The following is a 19,327-nucleotide window of genomic DNA, read 5'->3' as shown; positions in this document are numbered from 1 at the left end:
GTGTGTGTGTGTGTGTGTGTGTGTGCGATCCATCCTTCCGCGCTCCGGCAAGGCTTAAGTGACCCTCACCGTGCATCATGATCATGTGCTCCCGCGCTGGCGCGCGCACTGTTGCGGAGAGGACCGCGTTGGAAGCCGCTGAATGGACGGATCCTTACCGTGGAATCGGGGCGTCTCCGGCGGTCCCGACGCGATGCGCGCCTCTCCTCTCGGCGGCAATGAGAAGGCGGACGCGCAGCCGAGAGGCAGAAGCGAACGAGCGCGCGCGCGCCGCAGTCGCCGGACCCCGCTCGCGATCTCTGAGCCGCTCGCGTCTCCCAGCGCAGGGCTCGCAGCGAGGAAGAGAGCGAGCGCGCGCGCCCGCTCGTGCACAGCGCGGCGCCGGACGGCCTCGTCGAGCCAGCAAAGGCATTCCAGCCAGGTGCTGGGAAAAAGGAAAAAGAAGAAAAAGAGAACACGAACGCTGCGGACGATGCAGTCCACACATCCTTCAGAATAGAAAAGAACTGAATGAATGAATGAATGAATGAATGAATGAACGAATGAATCGTACTGTATCTGTGCGCAACCAATTATTAATGTAACACCACTTCGGAAAGCGTGGCTTTTGAAATGGGAAACGGTGGGAAGGGAAGATGTCTGGACGTTTTCTGTGCGCTATAACTGATAACTGGGGTACACCGACACCAGCACCGACACCGACACAGACATGGCATAACCGGGGCACACCGACACCGACACTGACACTGACATGACAAAATTTCCCTGTCATGTGAAATGTGTCAGTGAAGTACTGTCCAGAGGTGAGAGCCCTGGCTCATGGTGTGGATGACATGAAAGACAGCACAGCTGGCAGAGTCCAGGTGCCACTCACCATCGCAGTGTGTGTCTCCCACCAGCATGACTATGCTGGGCACTGGAATTTACTATGGTCATTAATCTGGTACCAGGGTCATGGATAGTCACTGCCTCCACTGAGCCTCTCTGGAAACCCTACCTGAACAGTTGCGAATGGGGTGGCTCAAGGTTAATACAAGAGTTGGAACATCATATATTTTCCCTATGTGTTTATTATTGTTTATCTAACACCTTTGTCCAAGGCAACTAACAATGTTTCAGCAGCCTGTATATAGAGCACAGTGTTCTTACCGTTTCACTCGTGTCCTTACATTGTAAGGTCTCCATTGATTCCTCCCACTACACAAAAACCAAGGTGCTGATGGTGGCTGTAACAGTGATTCCGTTTCAAATCAGTGTTTTTGTAAGGACTCTCTCCGAAAAACTGTGACGCGAGGGGGGGTGTCAGATTAAACACGTTTTCAGTAATATCACGGTTAATACTGATACCAGCAGCTACAGAAAAACATGGTTCACTGCTACAAAAACCACATTTGGCAAGTCTTTAAGGATGTAAAAATACAGTGGTTCACCACCACTGTACATAATTGTGTATTATGGTGTCTATGAGACGTGGGCAGCTGACCCTACGGTGACAACAGGTTCTGCATATATATTGTTGCTAATCTGTTATTTTTCATGTTTTACAGAGTATCTTTGCTCAAAGCATTTCCTTTTCCCCTCTTTGTCCAAACCAAAATGATATTGTTTTAAATTTCAAGAGTGAATGATTTCAATGTGTTAACATTTACTGATTTTAACACAATATGTAGAGACACGGAACAAAAATAAATACACTATTCTAACAAGAACAGAATATACTGCATACAACAAACACACACTGACTGAAGCCGCTTGTGTGGGTGAACTGGAATCCAACCTGGCAACACAGGGTACAAGGCCAAGAGGGGAGGGGACACACCCAGGATAGGATACCAGTCCATTGCAAGGCACCACACGCAAGACTCGAACCCCAGACCCACCAGAGAGCAGTAGCCAGCCAAGCCCACTGCACCATCATGCTCCCTTGTGCATACAACAAATTTTAGGCTAAATATGTAAATGGAAATTTCATACTTTTCTGGAAGGTTAGAACTTTTTGCATGTTAATCTCAGTGCAACATAGACCTGTTATCAATGCTGGGTGATAATAATGTTTTGCATTCAACCTGTCTGTTGAAATGAGGATCTCACAGAGATCAGTAGACTGAACCGAATGCTTAATTTGTTCACTGAATATTAAAGTCCTGTTTCTGTCTCTGGGACTAAAGGAAGAAAGTCTTTATAGAACATCTGTGAAAGTTTTTTTCTTTTAAAAAAAAAGAAAACTTAGCAGTAGGAGACTTTATAATTAGGATTGTGGCAAAGCTACTTCTACGGATCAAATTAAATTTTAAACACGGCTCATTTTGCAAGGTCTTCCTTCAAAATGAAACAACACTAAAGTGTTGCATTATTTACCTATTAACTGAACATAGCATGTTATTTCTTTGTTTTGGGTATCTGCATATATTTACTCAGCACATATTTTCGACCTGTTTTAAGAAATGTGCATGCTCATTAAATGCATGACTCTCACTTGTATTTGTGTTGGCTGATTGTTTTTGGAAACACTAAGAGACAGACTTTACACTACAGCAGTGAAGGGGTCAGATTAAAATCAAAGCCCCTGGCAACGTATTTGTGCGCTATAGATTATCCGGTGTCTTGACGCCCTCTGTCGGTCACGAGGGGTACTACTGAACATTCGGAAAAACACGAACTTGCAAGATCAACTTCTTTTTGTAAAATAATAGCAAACTGAACTAAAACAGTAAACTACTAAGTAAACTAAACATTTTGATAGAATTTTCTTTCAGGGAGTTTTTTTTTTTTTATTTTGTGAAAGTTCGTGGGCTTCCAGTAGAATTCTAGACACTAGGTGTAATCACTTCACTTGTTCTAAGGTAAAATTACAGCAGCGTGGTAAATCGATCAGTTATACTATTCTTAGTACTGCCCCTATACCACAGTGTACAGCAGGCCAGCAGCGTAGTTAACGCCGTTTCCTAATGATCTGAAGATGCGTGGTCTAGTTCTGCTCCTGCTGCAGTGCTCTGGAGCATGGTACTTTACCCTGGAGCGTGCTGTTCCTCCCCCCTACAGAGCGTATACAGCAGCTTCACACACTAACAGAGCAAACCCAGCGTGCGCCGTGCTGAACATAAACACACCTTATATTTAAACATCTTCTCCTAGGTGCCCTTCAGAGAACGTTCTTCCTCTGCCTGGGATTTCTATTGCTGCAACCCTTGAAAAAAGTTTCCTCAAAAGACTTCTACCTACATACATACATACATACATACATACATACATACATACACTGTAACTACCCGCATTACTGGAGAGTGTCATGTTTGAGCACGAAAATGGGTTTGTTGTAAATAGTTGAGAATTGTGGGTAAAATGTGAATTAGCTGTTCAACCGCTATGGGGACTCCTAGGAACATAAGCTGGTGAGTGTCTGCTGGTGGGTAAGGGGAGACAGGAAAGTGAATAAGGTGTAAAGCAGGGTGGGAAGGCCAGCTTGAAGTATAGATCCAAAAGAAAAGTTAGTTTTTCTGGTTTATTTCAGGCTTTATTATTGGCATGATGGTTTTTGGTTTTCTTTATTGAATAAAGATTGTAGTCATCCCGGGTGATGAATGTCAAAATTCTTGCCTGTGGAGTTGGACAGTGTGTAGAACCAGACACCTTTGTGGGCTGGTAATTTATTTTGATCCGTAAAAATCAGTTTTTCAGATCGAGAACTTTATTTCCTTGTGTTGCACTTTTGTCTCTTACCGTGTTCCGGTGTACTAATAAACGTTCGTGTTGAAAGCTGTTTGTGTATCTATCTTTGTCCCTTCCAGAAGGAAGCGCAGCGCGCTACAATGTATCACGTCTCATACATAAGGGTGCTGCAGAACATGGGTTCGAGCCACTCTTGCTGGTGCGTGCATGGTCATTGTGTGTCTCCGTTTCTCTCTCGTTACCCTAGATAGACTGGTGTCCCAAGTAGGGTTTACCGCCTTCCACACTGTTTCTAAGGACAAGCACACACACACATTTTCTGAACCGCTTATCCCATATGGGGTCACGGGGAACCGGAGCCTACCCGGTAACACAGGACAAGCGATTATTTGAAATCGGACGGATGTATCAAAACAGTCAATTCTTTTCCACTTAAACTTTAAAGTCACCTGTAGTACCAGACTAATTCTCCCGAAAGTGAAACCTCTCAATACCTGCTACACTTTTACTACATTCACATCACAAGCCTGGTACTACAGAAATAGACTTTTGAATATAATGGAAAAAAAAACACAGTAGTATATACATTGCATAAAAACAAGCATACTATTTCGAAAATGAACTCGACTGTCTAGGGTCGTAGCAACGTCAGTGGTTGGGATTATGATTGACAGCCCGATGCGCACAATTCATCCAATGAGCCGAAAGCAACTCGGTGGTGGGCGGGGCATGCAGAGTTGTCGAAATATTGCACGAAAGCTTTTTTTGAAAAGCATAAGTATTAGTGACTTTATGATGGCCCGGTGGCCTGCTACAGTTACCATTAATACATGCTTAGAACTATTATCAGAGAACCGCAACGACTCCAAAGAGTGCACTGAAATTGTTTTCGAGAACAACGAAGGAATAATTATAATAGCAGGAAATAATGGAGGTTTGTAAAACGTCCAGAAACATTCCACGCCGCGAGACTAGTCTAGTTCCGCGTGGCTGGTTTCTGGACCACACACAGGCAGCGTCACAATGACAATGTGGGTTTCCCCCGCACGAGCGTCAGCAGAGACTAGTAGAGCAGGAAGCGCGCGCGGTACGTCCCCTGTAGAGGACGTGGGAGCGGCTGCAGTGACGGGTCGCAGCTGAGCTGGTCAGGTAGCGGAGACCTTGATTTCAGTGATCTTTCACCGGCCCGCGCTGCCAGCGGCTCCTCCTCCTCCACACGGCGAAGTGAACACACTGAACACTGACTGACTGTCCTGCGCGCTTTCGTTCGCAGCTCCTTCGCTCCGCTCTCCTGGTAAGTGGAATATAGCGCGGATGGCACCCACTCAAAGTGTCCCGTTTGACAGTTCACGGTGAATTACCCACAATCCCACCGCAGTCAGTCAAAGGCGATGCGATTCGTGCACGCTCTGCACTGCGAAGCGCTCGCGCATGGGGCGCTGAAGTTGACGCGGCGGCGCGCGCCCTCCGTGTTCTGACGGTGTGTGTTTTCGCTGTGCTGTGTGTGTGCGTGCTGTGCTCGCAGAGAGGGACGCCATGGCCGAAGCCGTGGTTGTGGATCTTGCGCACAGCGTCTGTCCCCAGGACCAGGACTGCGTGCACAAATGCGTGGACAAAGTCAGGGCCATGGTGGTGGATGGTAACAGGTACACGGTGGCCTGGGTCATGACTGACAGATATGAGAATGATTCCACTGACAGGCGCTTGAGTCCCGCTTCATGCCTCCGCGAGAGCTTCGTCGCTCAGAATGGCGGCGTTCTCATCCTGGAGCAAGGCTGCGTGGTGTCTTCCTGGTATCGCTTTAAACAGACTCTGGACGAGCTGGACCTGAGCGCTGTGCTGGTCATCGCGTCCACCCAGAGGAAGGCCGTCCTGCAGGCCTACCAGGAGCTGCTCTTCACCGCCGTCTACCGTTTCAGCTACGCTGAGGCCTTCGACGACTGTCTCTGTGCAGCATGCAGAGGCGTCCTCGCCTGCGGTCTCCAAACACACATCAAGGAAGAGGTCGCCGGCTTCCTGAGCCAGTTGCCTGCCATCGGTGGGGTCATTTCCATCCTGAGGTCCCCTTTAATCCCAGGTTCGTACCATGAACTTCTGCACTCGCTCCACAGATCTCACAAACTATTGATAGGTTTGAACTTAAGGACTCAAGGTTGTAACCTGACAGCTGTTGGTTCGCTGGATCGACACCGCTGTGGTAAATGTCAAACTGCATAAATGAGTGAAACTGAAAGTCGGTTCTTTCAATAAAGCATCAAAATGGGAAATAATAAAATTGTTACCGTACAGGTGAAGAGGAACCACCGTTCCTCGCTATCAGACTCTTTCAAAATGGGTACAAAGTTCATGGCTGAGGCCACGGGTTATGAATGTGGAGCGTTTATGAGAAATGCAAACAGGTGTCCGTCTGAAAACAACGTAGTTCCTCAGCGCGTTGCTAAATGTGCATTTCTCACACGCATTTCTGCAGACAACTTCTCGCATGGCTTCACCACCAGGACTGGAGGCATTTCCTACATCAGCACTCTCCGCTCCCTGAACCTCTTCAGCAGCTCCAGGCGACGGGACCCCAAGACGGTCGTCGCGGAAAACCTGCGGCGCCTCGGTCTCCAGGCCGGCTTCGACCCCGCGACTTTCCACCTCGTAAAGGTGACCGTGCCTTCGGAGCACTGTAACGAATAAAGATGCGAGCTCAGCCGTCACTGTACGTTTCCAAAGCTCAAGCGGACACATGCTGTAGATCTGACTCTCTGTCAACACTGGTCCCAGACTGATCACGCCAGCGATGTGTGGGTGATGGGGAAGCCGGAGCCCGAGAGCTACGATGGAATCGTAACCAACCAAGTGGGTGTGGTCATCGCAGCCCCCGGAGCCGACTGCATGCCGCTGCTCTTCGCCGACTCTGTGGCCAAGGTTATTGGTGTGGCTCATGCAGGTAAATCTGTCTGATATGCATGCGCTTTCGCTGCACCCTTTCTACGTAGTAGAGCCGCTGTCGTGCATAGCTCATTGTCCACAAGGGCTGGCAGCTTCCGATGGCCGCAAACACACCACCAGCGGGGCGATCTGTTCAAAATGTCAGAGCTCGCACACTTTTACGCGGTGCTCTCGACTCACAGGCGTTGTCGCTTTCTCTCCTTGTGCTTCATCTCTCAAATCTCTTTTGCTCAGGCTGGAAAGGTACCTTGAAGGGGGTTGCTATGGCAACAGTGAATGCCATGGTGTCGGAGTTTGGCAGCAAACTGAGCGACATCGTGGTGGTAATCGGTCCCTCCGTGGGACCCTGCTGCTTCTCTCTGGATCGAGAGTCGGCCGAAGAGTTCCACGCCATACACCCCGACTGCGTCAGGGCCAGGGGCACGGTGAAGCCCTACATCGACATCCGGTTGGCCACAAGGTGAAGAACACTGCTCTGTCCTAAATAAGTTCTCAGTGTCAGATATGGATGGTAGTTTTTTCTTTTTTTTTAAATCAGTCTTTATATTTGAATGCTACGGAACCATAGCAGATTGTCAGAGAGAAGACCAGTTTCTGTATAAATAAGAAAGTAATTATTGTAAGTCACTTTGGAGAAAAGTTTCAGCCAAACAATGTGTAAATGTTCTAAGGATGTTCCACAATGATATATGTCAGCGTGATCCACGTAAGAAAAGTTCAAAAGCGCAACATAAGGGCTTTCAGTTCAGTTTTCCACTGTTGATGTTTCCTTCCCAGAATTCTCCTGCAGCAGGGCGGAATCCTTCCTCACCACATCCAGGACAACACTGTTACCGACAGGCCTAACGTGACCCTCTGTACTGCCTGCCACCCTGACGCCTTCTTCTCCCACGTGCGTGACGGCCTCAACTTTGGCACGCAGATCGGCTTCCTGTGGATAAAGGGCTGATGAAAACTCATAGCGTGATGTGATTAATGATGACGTGAACTTCAGACGGGGTGTTTGTGACGCGCAGACTGACGCGCAGACTGACACGGACCGACTGACTCAGAATCTAAGACCGCATAAACCTCAGTATGCCTTTACAGTAAAACCACTAGAGAATACAGACTGGCCTCTAACGGCTCTGCCTAATGCTCACGTGTTTTGTCCTTGAAATCGAAGCCTTAAAAAGACTAATAAAGCCTTTTTATTAACACTTCCTCAAAGACTTGTGGAGGACCGCCTGTGTTGTCAGTAGTTATCGTACTGCTCGTTGTTCGTCTGGAGGGGTGGGATTTTACTGCTGTCACATCACTAATTCATTTATACCAAAGTTTACATTTTCAGAGGGTGCACTGATACATTGTGTTTATATCAGCCGCATTTGGAACAACAAACAACACTGAAAACAAGGCAAAAAAATAGGGCTCAGAAACATTTATTCTGGCTTAGGAAGAATACAGAAACTGAACGATAAAGTCCTCATCAAATCAAGTCGTGAGACTGAGGTGAAAAGCATTTGTATAGGGTCTCGAGGAAGACAGCTGGAAAAAGGACGTTTTTGTTTTATAATTTCGATGGAGGGTGTGCTGTGTCACGATTTATTTGTTGAGCTCAATAAGCGATGACATCTTTATTGGTACCATCAAAACTCCTTTAGTTATTTTGTCGGAGAGACATACCGTACGGAACAGTGGGTTCCTTTGAGAAAGGCCCCAGCGGGGGAGTGGCGGTCGCGCCGAGTCGATTGTGTAGCTACGTGACGCAGATCAACAGTACGGAAACCAAGGCTGTGGAGTGTGGACTTTTGCTGGCGGAGAGTGACTGTGCTTGTACCTGTCTTTATTTATAGTGCTGGAAAATCCATAATGGGTTGGTATTGGACTCCATCTGCCATTATCTGTGGTGGTACAGAATAGTACAGGTATGAGTCCAAATAAATACTGTGATTTTCTGTAGTATTATTATATAACTTAATGTTATTGTATGAGGGGGGGTGCGGTGGCGCAGTGGGTTGGACCGGGTCCTGCTCTCCAGTCTGGGGTTCGAGTCCCGCTTGGGGTGCCTTGCAACAGACTGGCGTCCCGTGCTGGGTGTGTCCCCTCCTCCTCCGGCCTTACGACCTGTGTTGCCGGGTTAGGCTCTGGTTCACCGCGACCCCGTATGGGACGAGCGGTTCAGAAAATGTGTGTGTGTGTTATTGTATTACGTAAGTGGTTTTCAGGTGAGCTTTAATGTGACACGGTGAGTAAGTGCTAGTGCAAGAGGATGTGGGTTTGATCCCTGCTCGGTCTGTGTGAGTTTTCTCCCACAGTTCAAAGACATGCTGTTCAGGTGGATCAGTGGCTCTGCAGTCACCCATAGTGTGTGTGTATGTGTCAGTGACAGAGAGGAAGTGTGTGTCACGTGTGTATGGATGAGTGACTCATTGTATGTAGTGTATCTACCATTGTAAATGACCTCGGGTGAATAAGGTGTGGGCCGATAACACTACACAGTGTTCATTAGAAGTCGATTCGGAGAAAAGTGCTAGATGAAGTGGTGTAGTAAAATACGGTATAAGTGTAGCGTGGCCTTTACACACGTTGTGCGTCTTCTGCAAATTTCTTTGCACTGCCTGTGGGCGGACAGCAGAGGGAGCCGGTGTCTACGTTAATTTAACAGTTTACACCTTTCAAGCAATGAGAATAGAGTGAACGTAAGAATATGTAGACATGTAGTTATTCACTTAGCAGACGCTTTTGTGCAGGGCGACGTACATCACATAAAAATGCGAGTTCATGAACAGAAAGAGAAGTTTGGACGCAAACGCGATTCTAAAGCTGTTTGTCACATTCCATCGTATGAACCACTGTACATCACACAGGTAGCTGCACAAAGGTTTATCCATTAATCCTGCGAATTTTAATATTTTTCGAGTGCTCACTAGCAGAGGTTAAACGGGGCCGGTTTTGTATGGGTTTGCAGCTACCGACCGGTGCGTAACGACTTCGCGGCGTTCCCGCCAAAACAAAGGCTGACTGACGAGCTCGCGCGGCTCGTCAGCAGGGGGCACTGTTCGCACACGTACGTGCGGCGGGACTTGTTTACGTAAAACACTGAGGAGGTTCAGCTCCGCGACCAAAAGCAGTTTACATCCATCTCAGAAGGGCTTATGAGCAGCTTTATTGTGTCTGAAAAAAGACGCGAGATATAAGACTAAAAGTACAGTAAAACTAGATAAGGGGCAGCAAGGCCATGCGGAATCAAGTGTGTGGAAGTGTGTGTAGGACTGATTCACAGCACAAACTAGGGTTCGCCTGTCTGCTTGTGCAGCGTAGACCCGTCTGGTTAGAAGGCCATCCTTCCTTATAGTCGCTGTCATTGCAGCCCGTCCATGAGCTGGCAGCAGGCGCTGAACTGGGGCTGCAGGCGCTAAAACAGGTTCCTGCGAGCAGTGGGATCAGGCAGTGCGGCTGTTTACCGTGAGCTTTCAGTTCACTCGTAGTGAAATGGAGGACGTGGCACTTAGAGGAGTTACAGGGAGACAGGAGGACTCCCTGAGGATAGTTACAGTGATGTGTGGGATTAGTCTTTGAGAAAAGGTACAGTGATCCGTGGGATTAGATTGTGAGAAACTGTACAGCGATCCATGGGATTAGTCTTTGAGAGGTTGTACTGCGAGCTGTAGGATTAGCCAGGTAACAAGAAATCTCAAAGGCTCACGAGTTTCATTCACTCAGGCTTGTGGAACTTCCCTGCTGAAATACATGTTCATCTTTGGGCTAAACACATGATAATAACAATGAGAGTTATCTTGCTCTTGCTATATCTTGATTGCTGTTCAAACCACTGGGAGAAAGTCTTCCAGAGCTGAGTCCAGCATCATACTCTTGAAAAAGCTGCTTGTCCGTCTCCAGAGAATGTTCTGCTTGGCTGAACCATGTGGTACAAGCTCGAGGGCAGATGGTATGGCACTGGTAACAGGTGTTGAAAGGCCCGTGCCGTTAGCCACCGTTAACTCGGTGAGTTGCCCTCTTCGTGATTATCACCGTGAGCCATCAGCTGTACACCGTTGGCTCTGGGTGCAATACACAGTACGTTGCAGAGTGCTGATGGTGGGAGCTGATAATGGCTACCAGCTCTTGATGTTCTATTTTTTTTTTTCTTTTTGTGAGACTAGCGCTACGCTTAACTGTGGAATTGCTCCCTCCATCACACGCAAGTGTGTGATCGCATCAGATGTTAGCGCTCATGGTACCCCGACTAATCTGCCGGTACATTTCGTCTTTAGTTCTTTCATGTAATTAGTGTCTCTGGCACATCGATCAAGCTGAAGCAAACGGCTGATGGAAACTCAAAAGTATTTGCGATTAACTCAATATGAACATGCAATTATGCTGCCTCGTGGAAGCACAGAAATGATTTGTAACTCTGAAATTTCCGTGGGAGAGCTAGATGGCAGCTGGACTTTGGCTTGTGGGCTCTGATTAGGAAGTGATAATTTCACATCCTTGTTTTAACACCTCTGCCTGAACTTTTCTGAAATCATCTGCTTCTCTGAAAAGAGATCAATAATGAAGGTGTGGAGTAAATACGCACCTAATTTTTACAGGGTTACTTTAATTCAGGAAAAAAAACATAATAAAGGGACAGAGGTTTTTCACATACTTCTGTAAGAACAGTAGAACAGAACCAGATCAAGAATATGTGCAAAACTTTATAGGGTTTACTATAGGTACCAAAACCCCAAAGTTTCAATAATGTGACCAAATTTTCCAGAATCCATAAGAGTTGCATTAATTTAGTCACTCCCCAAAGCAGATTACAATGATTTACCCATTGCAACAGTTATGCACTTTTGACTGGAACTATTTGAAGTAAGTACCTTACTCAAGGGCACTACACCAGGAGGTAGGATCCAAACCTGCCTCTTCACAGCCCAAAGGCAGCAGCCATTTTCATGGTAAAGAAACACATTTTCCTGCCAAATACACACACACCCACATTGACTGAAAGCCCTTGTCCCAAGTGGGGTTGCAGCAAACCAGAGCCTAACCCAGCAACACAGGGGACAGCAGCCCATCAAAGGGCACCTCAAGCAGGACTCAAACCCCAGACCCACTAAAGAGCAGAACTGGGTGAAACCTGCTGCACCACTGCACCACCATGCCAACCTCTCTTGCTAAATATGTATTGTACCACATGGTTCAGCCAAGCAGAACATTCTCTGGAGATGGACAAGCAGCTTTTTCAAGAGTATGATGATGGACTCAACTCTGGAAGAATTTCTCCCAGTGGTTTGAACAACAATCAAGATATAGCAAGAGAAAGTTAACTCTCATTGTTATTATCATGTGTTTAGCCCAAAGATGAGCATGTCTTTCAGCCAGGACTACAGGGAGAGCTGGTAGTGTAGTGGTTTGTGTGACTGCCTTTGGACCCTAAGGTTGCAGGTTTGCGCCTCACTTCTAGCTGTAGTACTCTTAAGCATGGTATTTATGCTGAATTGCTCCAGTAAAAATTACCCAGCTGTATAAATGGGTAAATAACTGTAACCTTAACATGGTAAGTTGCTTTGGAGAAAAGCATCAGGTAAATAAATATGGAATAATTTATTTTCCATATCTTTATCAAAAACAAAATTTGGGTTGTGTTTTACTTATTGGATGTAATAATTTATACACAGGATACAGCATTCTCTCCGACCTTAATGTACTTCACTGTATGGACTCTTGGCTGTCTTCCTAAAAGCAGTAATTTTATTAAAAGACACTTTTGAGAGGGAAGTGAAATGAAGATGGACTTTGATCTGATTTTTACCAGTACAAAAAGTTTCCTTCAAGTCACATGTACAAATGAGCTGTTTGTCACTGCTGGAGCTCGGCTTCAGGGGTCACCACTCCTCCAATGGACACCACTTGCCACTGACTCAGTCTTGGTGGTCTGACACAAAGACAGCGAGGTCATGTGTCTACATGTGTGTGATTGTGTCACACTGCTTCCACTGCCTGCTGGGATGTCCCTGTGTCGGCCTGGCCCACGGGCATGGCAGCAGTGTCAGCAGGCACACGCTGAGGAATGTGGTGTGTCTCTCCTCAGTCCCGCTAGTGAGTGGGACGGAGAGCAGTCCAAATGAAGACACAAAGTGCAGGAAACAGGAGGGCAAAATTCACTGTTTCCCACAATGTGTGAAGTAAGGTAGTTATACTTCCAGGACGCATGTGACTCCAGAGGACTTTTTGACAAGATGGCTAAAGAAATCAGAAGTGCTGCATTACTAAAAAAGGAAAACTGAATCCAAATAGGTGTACTCATCCTTCCAAGTGTATGGACACACTTATGGGCGAAGCAGAGGGATGCATTTTCAGGGGCCACCACTAAAGGACCTCTTTGGGGCTTCCTCAGAAAAGGCAGCCTGGCAGTGAAACATTCAGGACACATGCTGCAGTGGGCTCTGGATGTGCTGACCGCATTGGCCATCACTGTCAAGCAGTGGTTGGCACAGTGGTGAGAAGAAGAAAGAAGGATTTTGTCACCCATTCAAAATGTTTTAACCATACTGCTCCGTTTCAGCTGAGCAGAACCTTACTGGGAGACACATCACGAGGCCTCCACCAAACCACTGGTTCCCTGAGGGGTCAGTCTGAAGTCCATCTAAAGTCATGAGCCTATTGGCCTGTTGACAGTTGCAGTCATGAGTGTTGGAATGAGCTTACTTTTTCACAATTTCATTATTCTTTACTCTTCTTTACATCATTATCATTTACATTTAATTACGCTTTAATCTATAGTATATTATTAACTACTATATGGAATTCATTTTTGTCTTACTTTTACTTCTTTATGTCTTTGAGCTTTCATTTTACTTTATCTGCCCTTGAAATTTCTGGAATACTATAAGCTCCTTTCTTTAGGGGCACTTGGATTGTCTGTTCTATGCCCTCAAATGGATAATGGGGAGTGGGGGAACATAAGCAAGGAGGAGAGGCTGGGGCCAACACAGCCATCTGAGAAGGGGTGACATCTGGAGACGCTCTGCAGAGCTGTAATAAGTCATTTTCATGCTCATTTCTGCCTCATGTTTGAGACTCCAGAGAACCCTGAACTGCCCGAAAAGAAGCATTTCCAAGATGAGTGAGCAAAGGTTTTTAGAAGTATGGCATGGTTTGTTGTGGTGTTGGTTCCCGTGTTCGGAGCGCGCTCGCTGTGGGCGTATGTGAGAAGCAGAGGATGTGTGAGAACACGGTGCAATGAGAGCGCACAGGTGACAGGTCGAGGTGTGGCCGTGTTGAAGGGCAAAGGCACTCCCATCGCTCTGGATTCTCCTCAAATGCTTCATTCCAGATGACAGCTCCTTTGGTTTCGGGGAGGGTGTAGCACGATTTAACATCCCTGTGAAGACAGCTGCTCCTGTTCAATACCCAGTGTTGCTTGCTTCATTAAAATGTTCCTTCCAGTCCATTAGCATTTACGAAACGCCAAAACGGTCGCAAGTTTTCAAACACAAACACGCATCCAAAATGTCTGACCAAGATTCATACGCTCTTGCATTCCTGATTACCTTTCACAGTTTGAGAAGGAGCCACTCAATTGCATTCCTCGATGGTCAAGTCTCTGCTTAGAACCAGTATGAGTTCAGAAAGGAAATTAAATGGGTTCAAGAAGAACAGTAAGTTCAGTTGGGTGGTTCAGTTGGGCACTGACCAACCAGAACACATCTTCCTGGACTCAGTCCTTCCAGATCACACTTGAATAGCCCAGGTTTATGAGAAGAAAGAAGTTTTACAGAAAGCTCTCCATAAAAACAGCAGCAATACGAACAATAGAAAGTTTATTTCCAATAACAATAGGAGGAAGGATATCCAGTAGAAATATTCTGTTTTGAAAGTTGGGTCAGGTGTTATAGCCTGGTCAGTGCAGTGAGGTTGATGAACAAGCGTTCTGAAATAAGACAACACTCATAAAGACAAGGCTAAGGGATGAACATTGATTGTTTGGACCAAGACAAAGAAATAAGTGATAGAAAGCTTACATCAGACCATCTAACAGTGGCAAATAATAGACATTTGTTGCACGTTTTACAGGGTTTAGGGTAAACACATGTATTAGTTTATTTTGCACAACATTTGGCGGTACAGCAACATACATAATTATTTATGAACATTTATAGTTACTCAGTGCAGTTAGTATATCGGCACACAACATGTTTAATGTGCCATGCTGTATTAAGCAGGGCAAGGTAAGACGCATTAAAAATAAATGAAATAAATTTTAGGTCTTTAATTAATATTTCCAAAAGTTCCTTTGTTATGCCTGATGGATTCTATGCTCCAAGTTATGTAACAGGCCTCTCACATCCCCTTCATCCGCCTCTGCACTGTCTGTCTGTAAACATACAGTACATACAGTATGGATTATATATATTTTTTTTTATAAACTGGGAACTGAACCAAGACTCAGCCTCATCATCATGTCTTATTTATAGTCTTAGACAGGAACACTTTGTCTGGTCAGTTATTTCTCAAAGGACCTTGACAAAGACACATCAAGAAACTGCAGGCAGAAGTGTTAAGCCACCCACAGCTACCTGTGTGCCAGGCTTTCATTTGTGCCTTTTCCTTCTCCTTTGTTCTTCACCTGCCAATGGAGCCCGGCATCATCTTCAGCTGCGAAAAGCCGCAGAACAACCAGCGGGGGTTTGTTTTGGAGCGACGGCTGGGGCTGTGTTCCATCAAGCCCGCTCACCGCTCACGTTTCATTTACAGACTGTGTGCACTGTTCCTCCTAGGACAGTACGTAGGGGGAATTTTTTTTTATCTCGCTCCGGCTGACGTGAGCTGCTCCGCATCCGCGTGCAGCAGTGATCCGTCAGCACTCTGTGCCGTGGCCCAATTCTTCAGTGGGGCGTGTTGTGGGGGATTTGGAAGAGATCTGCGTGCGACCTATCTCTAAGCACTGAGTCAGTGTTCCCAAGCCCTGCCCGGCCCAACCCGACCCTCTCCACGAATCCTTCTGCCCTTGTCCCGCATCCCCAAAATGAGTCCTTTTCAAAACATACCAAAGTGAAATGAAGCTGATAAAAACTGACACTGTCATACCTCACGTATGGTACACGAAGAGCAGTAACTCTACCAGGCTTTTTGTGCGATTCCTTGCATCTGGGGACAAGAGAAATGGAGACGGTGCGAAAGAAACACCCGGCGGAACAGGAGGAACAAGCACTCGCAGGCAGGCCGGCTCAAGCTCTCTTTTCAAAGCGCGTGTCTTTCTGCGCGCTTTCTGGCGGCAGCTTTCCCTCAGGGAGCCATAGCTGGGCGCCAGGATGTTCAGATCCATCCCAACTGGAGGTGAGAGCATCGGAAGAGGACTGCGAGCCCAGTGGGCCTGCAGGAGGGAGCTTCTGTGTGGTTCATGCAGCTGCTCAGCCCACCTGAGGAGAAAAGCCTATTTATGGGGGGAGTTACACGGTGAGTGCCACCGCTGCGAGCGTCCAGGTGGTGCATCACTCTCGAGACCCATCTCTGGTGCGAGACGCCACATCCCACTGGTGGGGAGGTTTCCCACCAAGGTGTCCTCATCAGTAGGCCCAGCACCAGGGAGCCGAAAGCAGCAGGACCGCACTCGGCTGACAAGCCTCAACAGGGGGGTAGCACTTCAAACATCCCACCCCATCCCCCTCTGGGAGGGAGGAGGAAATGTGCCGAACACGGATGGGAGTGCACCTCATTATTTGGTTCACTGTACAGGGAACTACCCTGCAATTTGTCAGGAAGCTTTAGGTCTTCGTTATATTCTTGGAAAATGACACACACCACCATATTTGTACTGTGTTTACAGTATTTCTGCTGTGCCTGTGGTTCGCTTAGATATTTTTAAATGAAAGTATATGATTTAGCCTTTGACTAAAGTAGTTTCCATAAAGAATGGTCCAGTTTTAACTTTTACAATGTATTGTTTGAAGCGGCAGTGCACCCGAATACTGTTTGTCTAAGAGTATAAGAGACTCCGCCACAAACAGACTCTGACAGCGAGGCTATTTCAGAACCTTAGTTAGTCCCTTGTATAATCACATATGCACATGATGTAAGTGTTCTTTCTTAAGTGAAGAATATAGACATCTGTACATCTCAACATGTTTTTTTTTTTTTTAATGTCTGTCACATAAAATAAATTGTTAATCGAAAAACCTTTCAATTTTGAATTAGTCAGTGTTGTGGCTGAATTGTTAATGTTTTACTTGTGGGTCTTACTGATCAAATGCCATTATATTACACCGGTATAACCACCAGCACCTCTGGTTCTTCTTTTCTGTGGCAAAGCATCGAAGGTAAATACAAATTAAGCTGAGAACAGGTGTACAGCAAATGTATAAGTGCAATAAATCAAAATACAGTAACTGATTAGGTATTAGCAAGCAGGTTCACAGGTACTAAAGTAAGGGTGGGTAGTATAGCTACTGTTGTCATAATTTTTATGGCTTAGCTGATGGGTTTATCCAAAACAACTTGCAGCGTTCTCAGTTTATGCAGCTGATTATATTACTGCAGTAATTTGAGGACAGGGCATTGCAGCTGGTCCCTGCTGATGGGTTGTTTCCTGTTATTAATGACAGGAGTACTCAAAGCCACCTGTTGGGCTAAGATGAACTAATCCTTCGGATGGTGGAGCCATCATCCAGCTCCCTTTTAGGCAGGATAACAGCTGTTCCGAGCTCTACCTGCTTCACGTTGGCTGCTAAACAGCTCTTAATGCAGGTTAATGTCTATAGGTCACCTCCAACTTTTGAATGAAATGTTGCTCTACCATTTCTACTCAAAATACAGGAACAGCTCTGATTCCTATTTATGTCCTGTGTTAAGCTCATTGAGTCTGGCATTGAGGACCTTGGGAAGAACATTAAACGATGATGATCTCATACTGGAGACCAATTAGTTCTAAACCGTTAAAGTTACCTAACAAGAGTAAAACAATACTTCAGAAAGCAAGGGTACGAATCTTACGTATTGGTTTTCAAACGGTCTAACAGGGAGACCTCAGAGACTTCCTCCGTAGGCAGCTGTGGTGAAAGAAGAGCTCCTGTAGTCCAGTTTCACTGAGTTGCTGGATCTACACCATCCGTTGTCTGAGTTGGGCTCAGCCAGACTACTGTGCTGTTGGGGAGCAGCTCTTCTGGGCTTTGTTTGTTCTGGAGGGGAACCAGAGGGTTTTGCAGGTGATCTCAGGGCCTGGACTTGTCATGGGTGAAACACAGAGATCCACTGTTGGAGAAGCTGGCTGAACTCATTCACCACTGGCAGCTGGTATGACGTCTGCAAACGGCCTCCACACATATGAGTGTTTGTGTCGGTGTGTCTCTGCAAATGTATTCCACCCTTTTGGATCAGAGAATGTAATGACGCAGGATGAAAGGGAGGGCGTGGGACCCCGACCTTGACCAGTTGGTCTGCAGCTGGACCTCCTACCATCTCTGACCCTCTCTCAGTACAGAGTCAAGTTGGAATGAACAGGACCAAAACTATTTTTGCATTCAAAATGGGTCATAAATTATTTAATTATTTAAACGAGTACCAGTTTAACATCTTGCGTCTTTGCTGGAAAAGGATGCATAGCAGTAACATGTAGACATTATTATTTATAATTAGTAAGTTTGCTATGTACAGTACTATGAAAAAGTAAACTATTTGCAGTTTTTCTGTTTGTGCAGCTTTTTGACTTTAAATTTGATTGTTTTCTTAGGTCTAATATTATACAAACAGCCCTTGAGAAAGAAAAAAGGGCGCAAGTACTGTTTTTTATGAAATTTCCTTATTGTGGAAGATAATGAAATCAAATTCAATCGTAGGTGGGAAAAGGTCATTTGTTGGTGGTGGCACCTTTAGCTGCAATGACTGCAATTAAATCATTCACTGCTAGAACAGAAAAAAAACAAATGACAATGTCTTTACTTCCAGTCCACAGAGAAGAACAATAAGCAGTTCATACATCCAAACACCCATGCAGCGTTTAGGCACAGCATACTGACATTCTGTTCCCTTTTGCTAAGGATAGAAATGACATTAATAATGCAATCTTGCCACGCAGTTTGCTCAGTCCAAATCCGGCGAAATCAGAGAGACCAGTGCTGACTCAGACTTCACCAAATGTGTTGAGAAAGAACAGCGATAATGTCACCGGCATCACTGGGGACATTTATTCCACTGTTCCGCTGTCATCATAAATGTCTGGAGATGCTTTGCCAGTTGTCTGCAGAAGTAGGCAACTTAAATTTATCTTTGCAGTGACAGAGTGGTATCTGGGAAGATATCCTAAGCAGGTTATTTAACCAGGCGTATGTACAGTATATTTTTAAATTTGTTGATTTTATTTGCGAAGACTTAAATGAACACTACAATTTTCATAGGAGAAGACTAATGGAAGACAAAAGGAAGATCCATGGTGACTAGAGGTGTCCTTCTTGTGAAAAGGACCTTGAATGCAAAGTAAAAATGAGGTATATAGTGACACTATTGGCCCATGGAAAGGACAATAGGAGAGATGCATGCCTTCGTAGCTAACCAGCGCGAGCTCCTTTTCTGCCGTGCAGACTCATGGAGAATGGTCAGCCCAAACATTACATCAGAAGCACCCATGGGAGACAGGAGGGAAACAGGTTGGGTGGAACAGAATCTGGGGGTGTTGTGTCTAGGCAACACCCTCTGGACAGTAAATGGATTCCTTGAAGACCGATGATGTCACTGCGACAGGATGCCTGGGGAC

General features: G+C 46.0%; 1 protein-coding gene across 1 annotated transcript; it reads left to right on the top strand.

The window, feature by feature from the left end:
- The first annotated feature begins 4,458 nt into the window (after window positions 1-4,458).
- Window positions 4,459-7,767, top strand: lacc1 (laccase (multicopper oxidoreductase) domain containing 1). The gene is made up of 6 exons (XM_018729280.2): window positions 4,459-4,963; window positions 5,195-5,746; window positions 6,140-6,318; window positions 6,439-6,604; window positions 6,841-7,066; window positions 7,384-7,767. The coding sequence occupies exons 2-6, from the start codon at window positions 5,206-5,208 to the stop codon at window positions 7,553-7,555; spliced, it is 1,284 nt and encodes a 427-aa protein (XP_018584796.1). The 5' UTR covers window positions 4,459-4,963; window positions 5,195-5,205; the 3' UTR covers window positions 7,556-7,767.
- Window positions 7,768-19,327: the final 11,560 nt, after the last annotated feature.

The sequence above is a fragment of the Scleropages formosus genome, chromosome 14 (assembly GCF_900964775.1).
Source record: "Scleropages formosus chromosome 14, fSclFor1.1, whole genome shotgun sequence".
Classification (NCBI taxonomy): domain Eukaryota; kingdom Metazoa; phylum Chordata; class Actinopteri; order Osteoglossiformes; family Osteoglossidae; genus Scleropages; species Scleropages formosus.
This window is presented reverse-complemented; position numbering and strand designations above follow the sequence as displayed.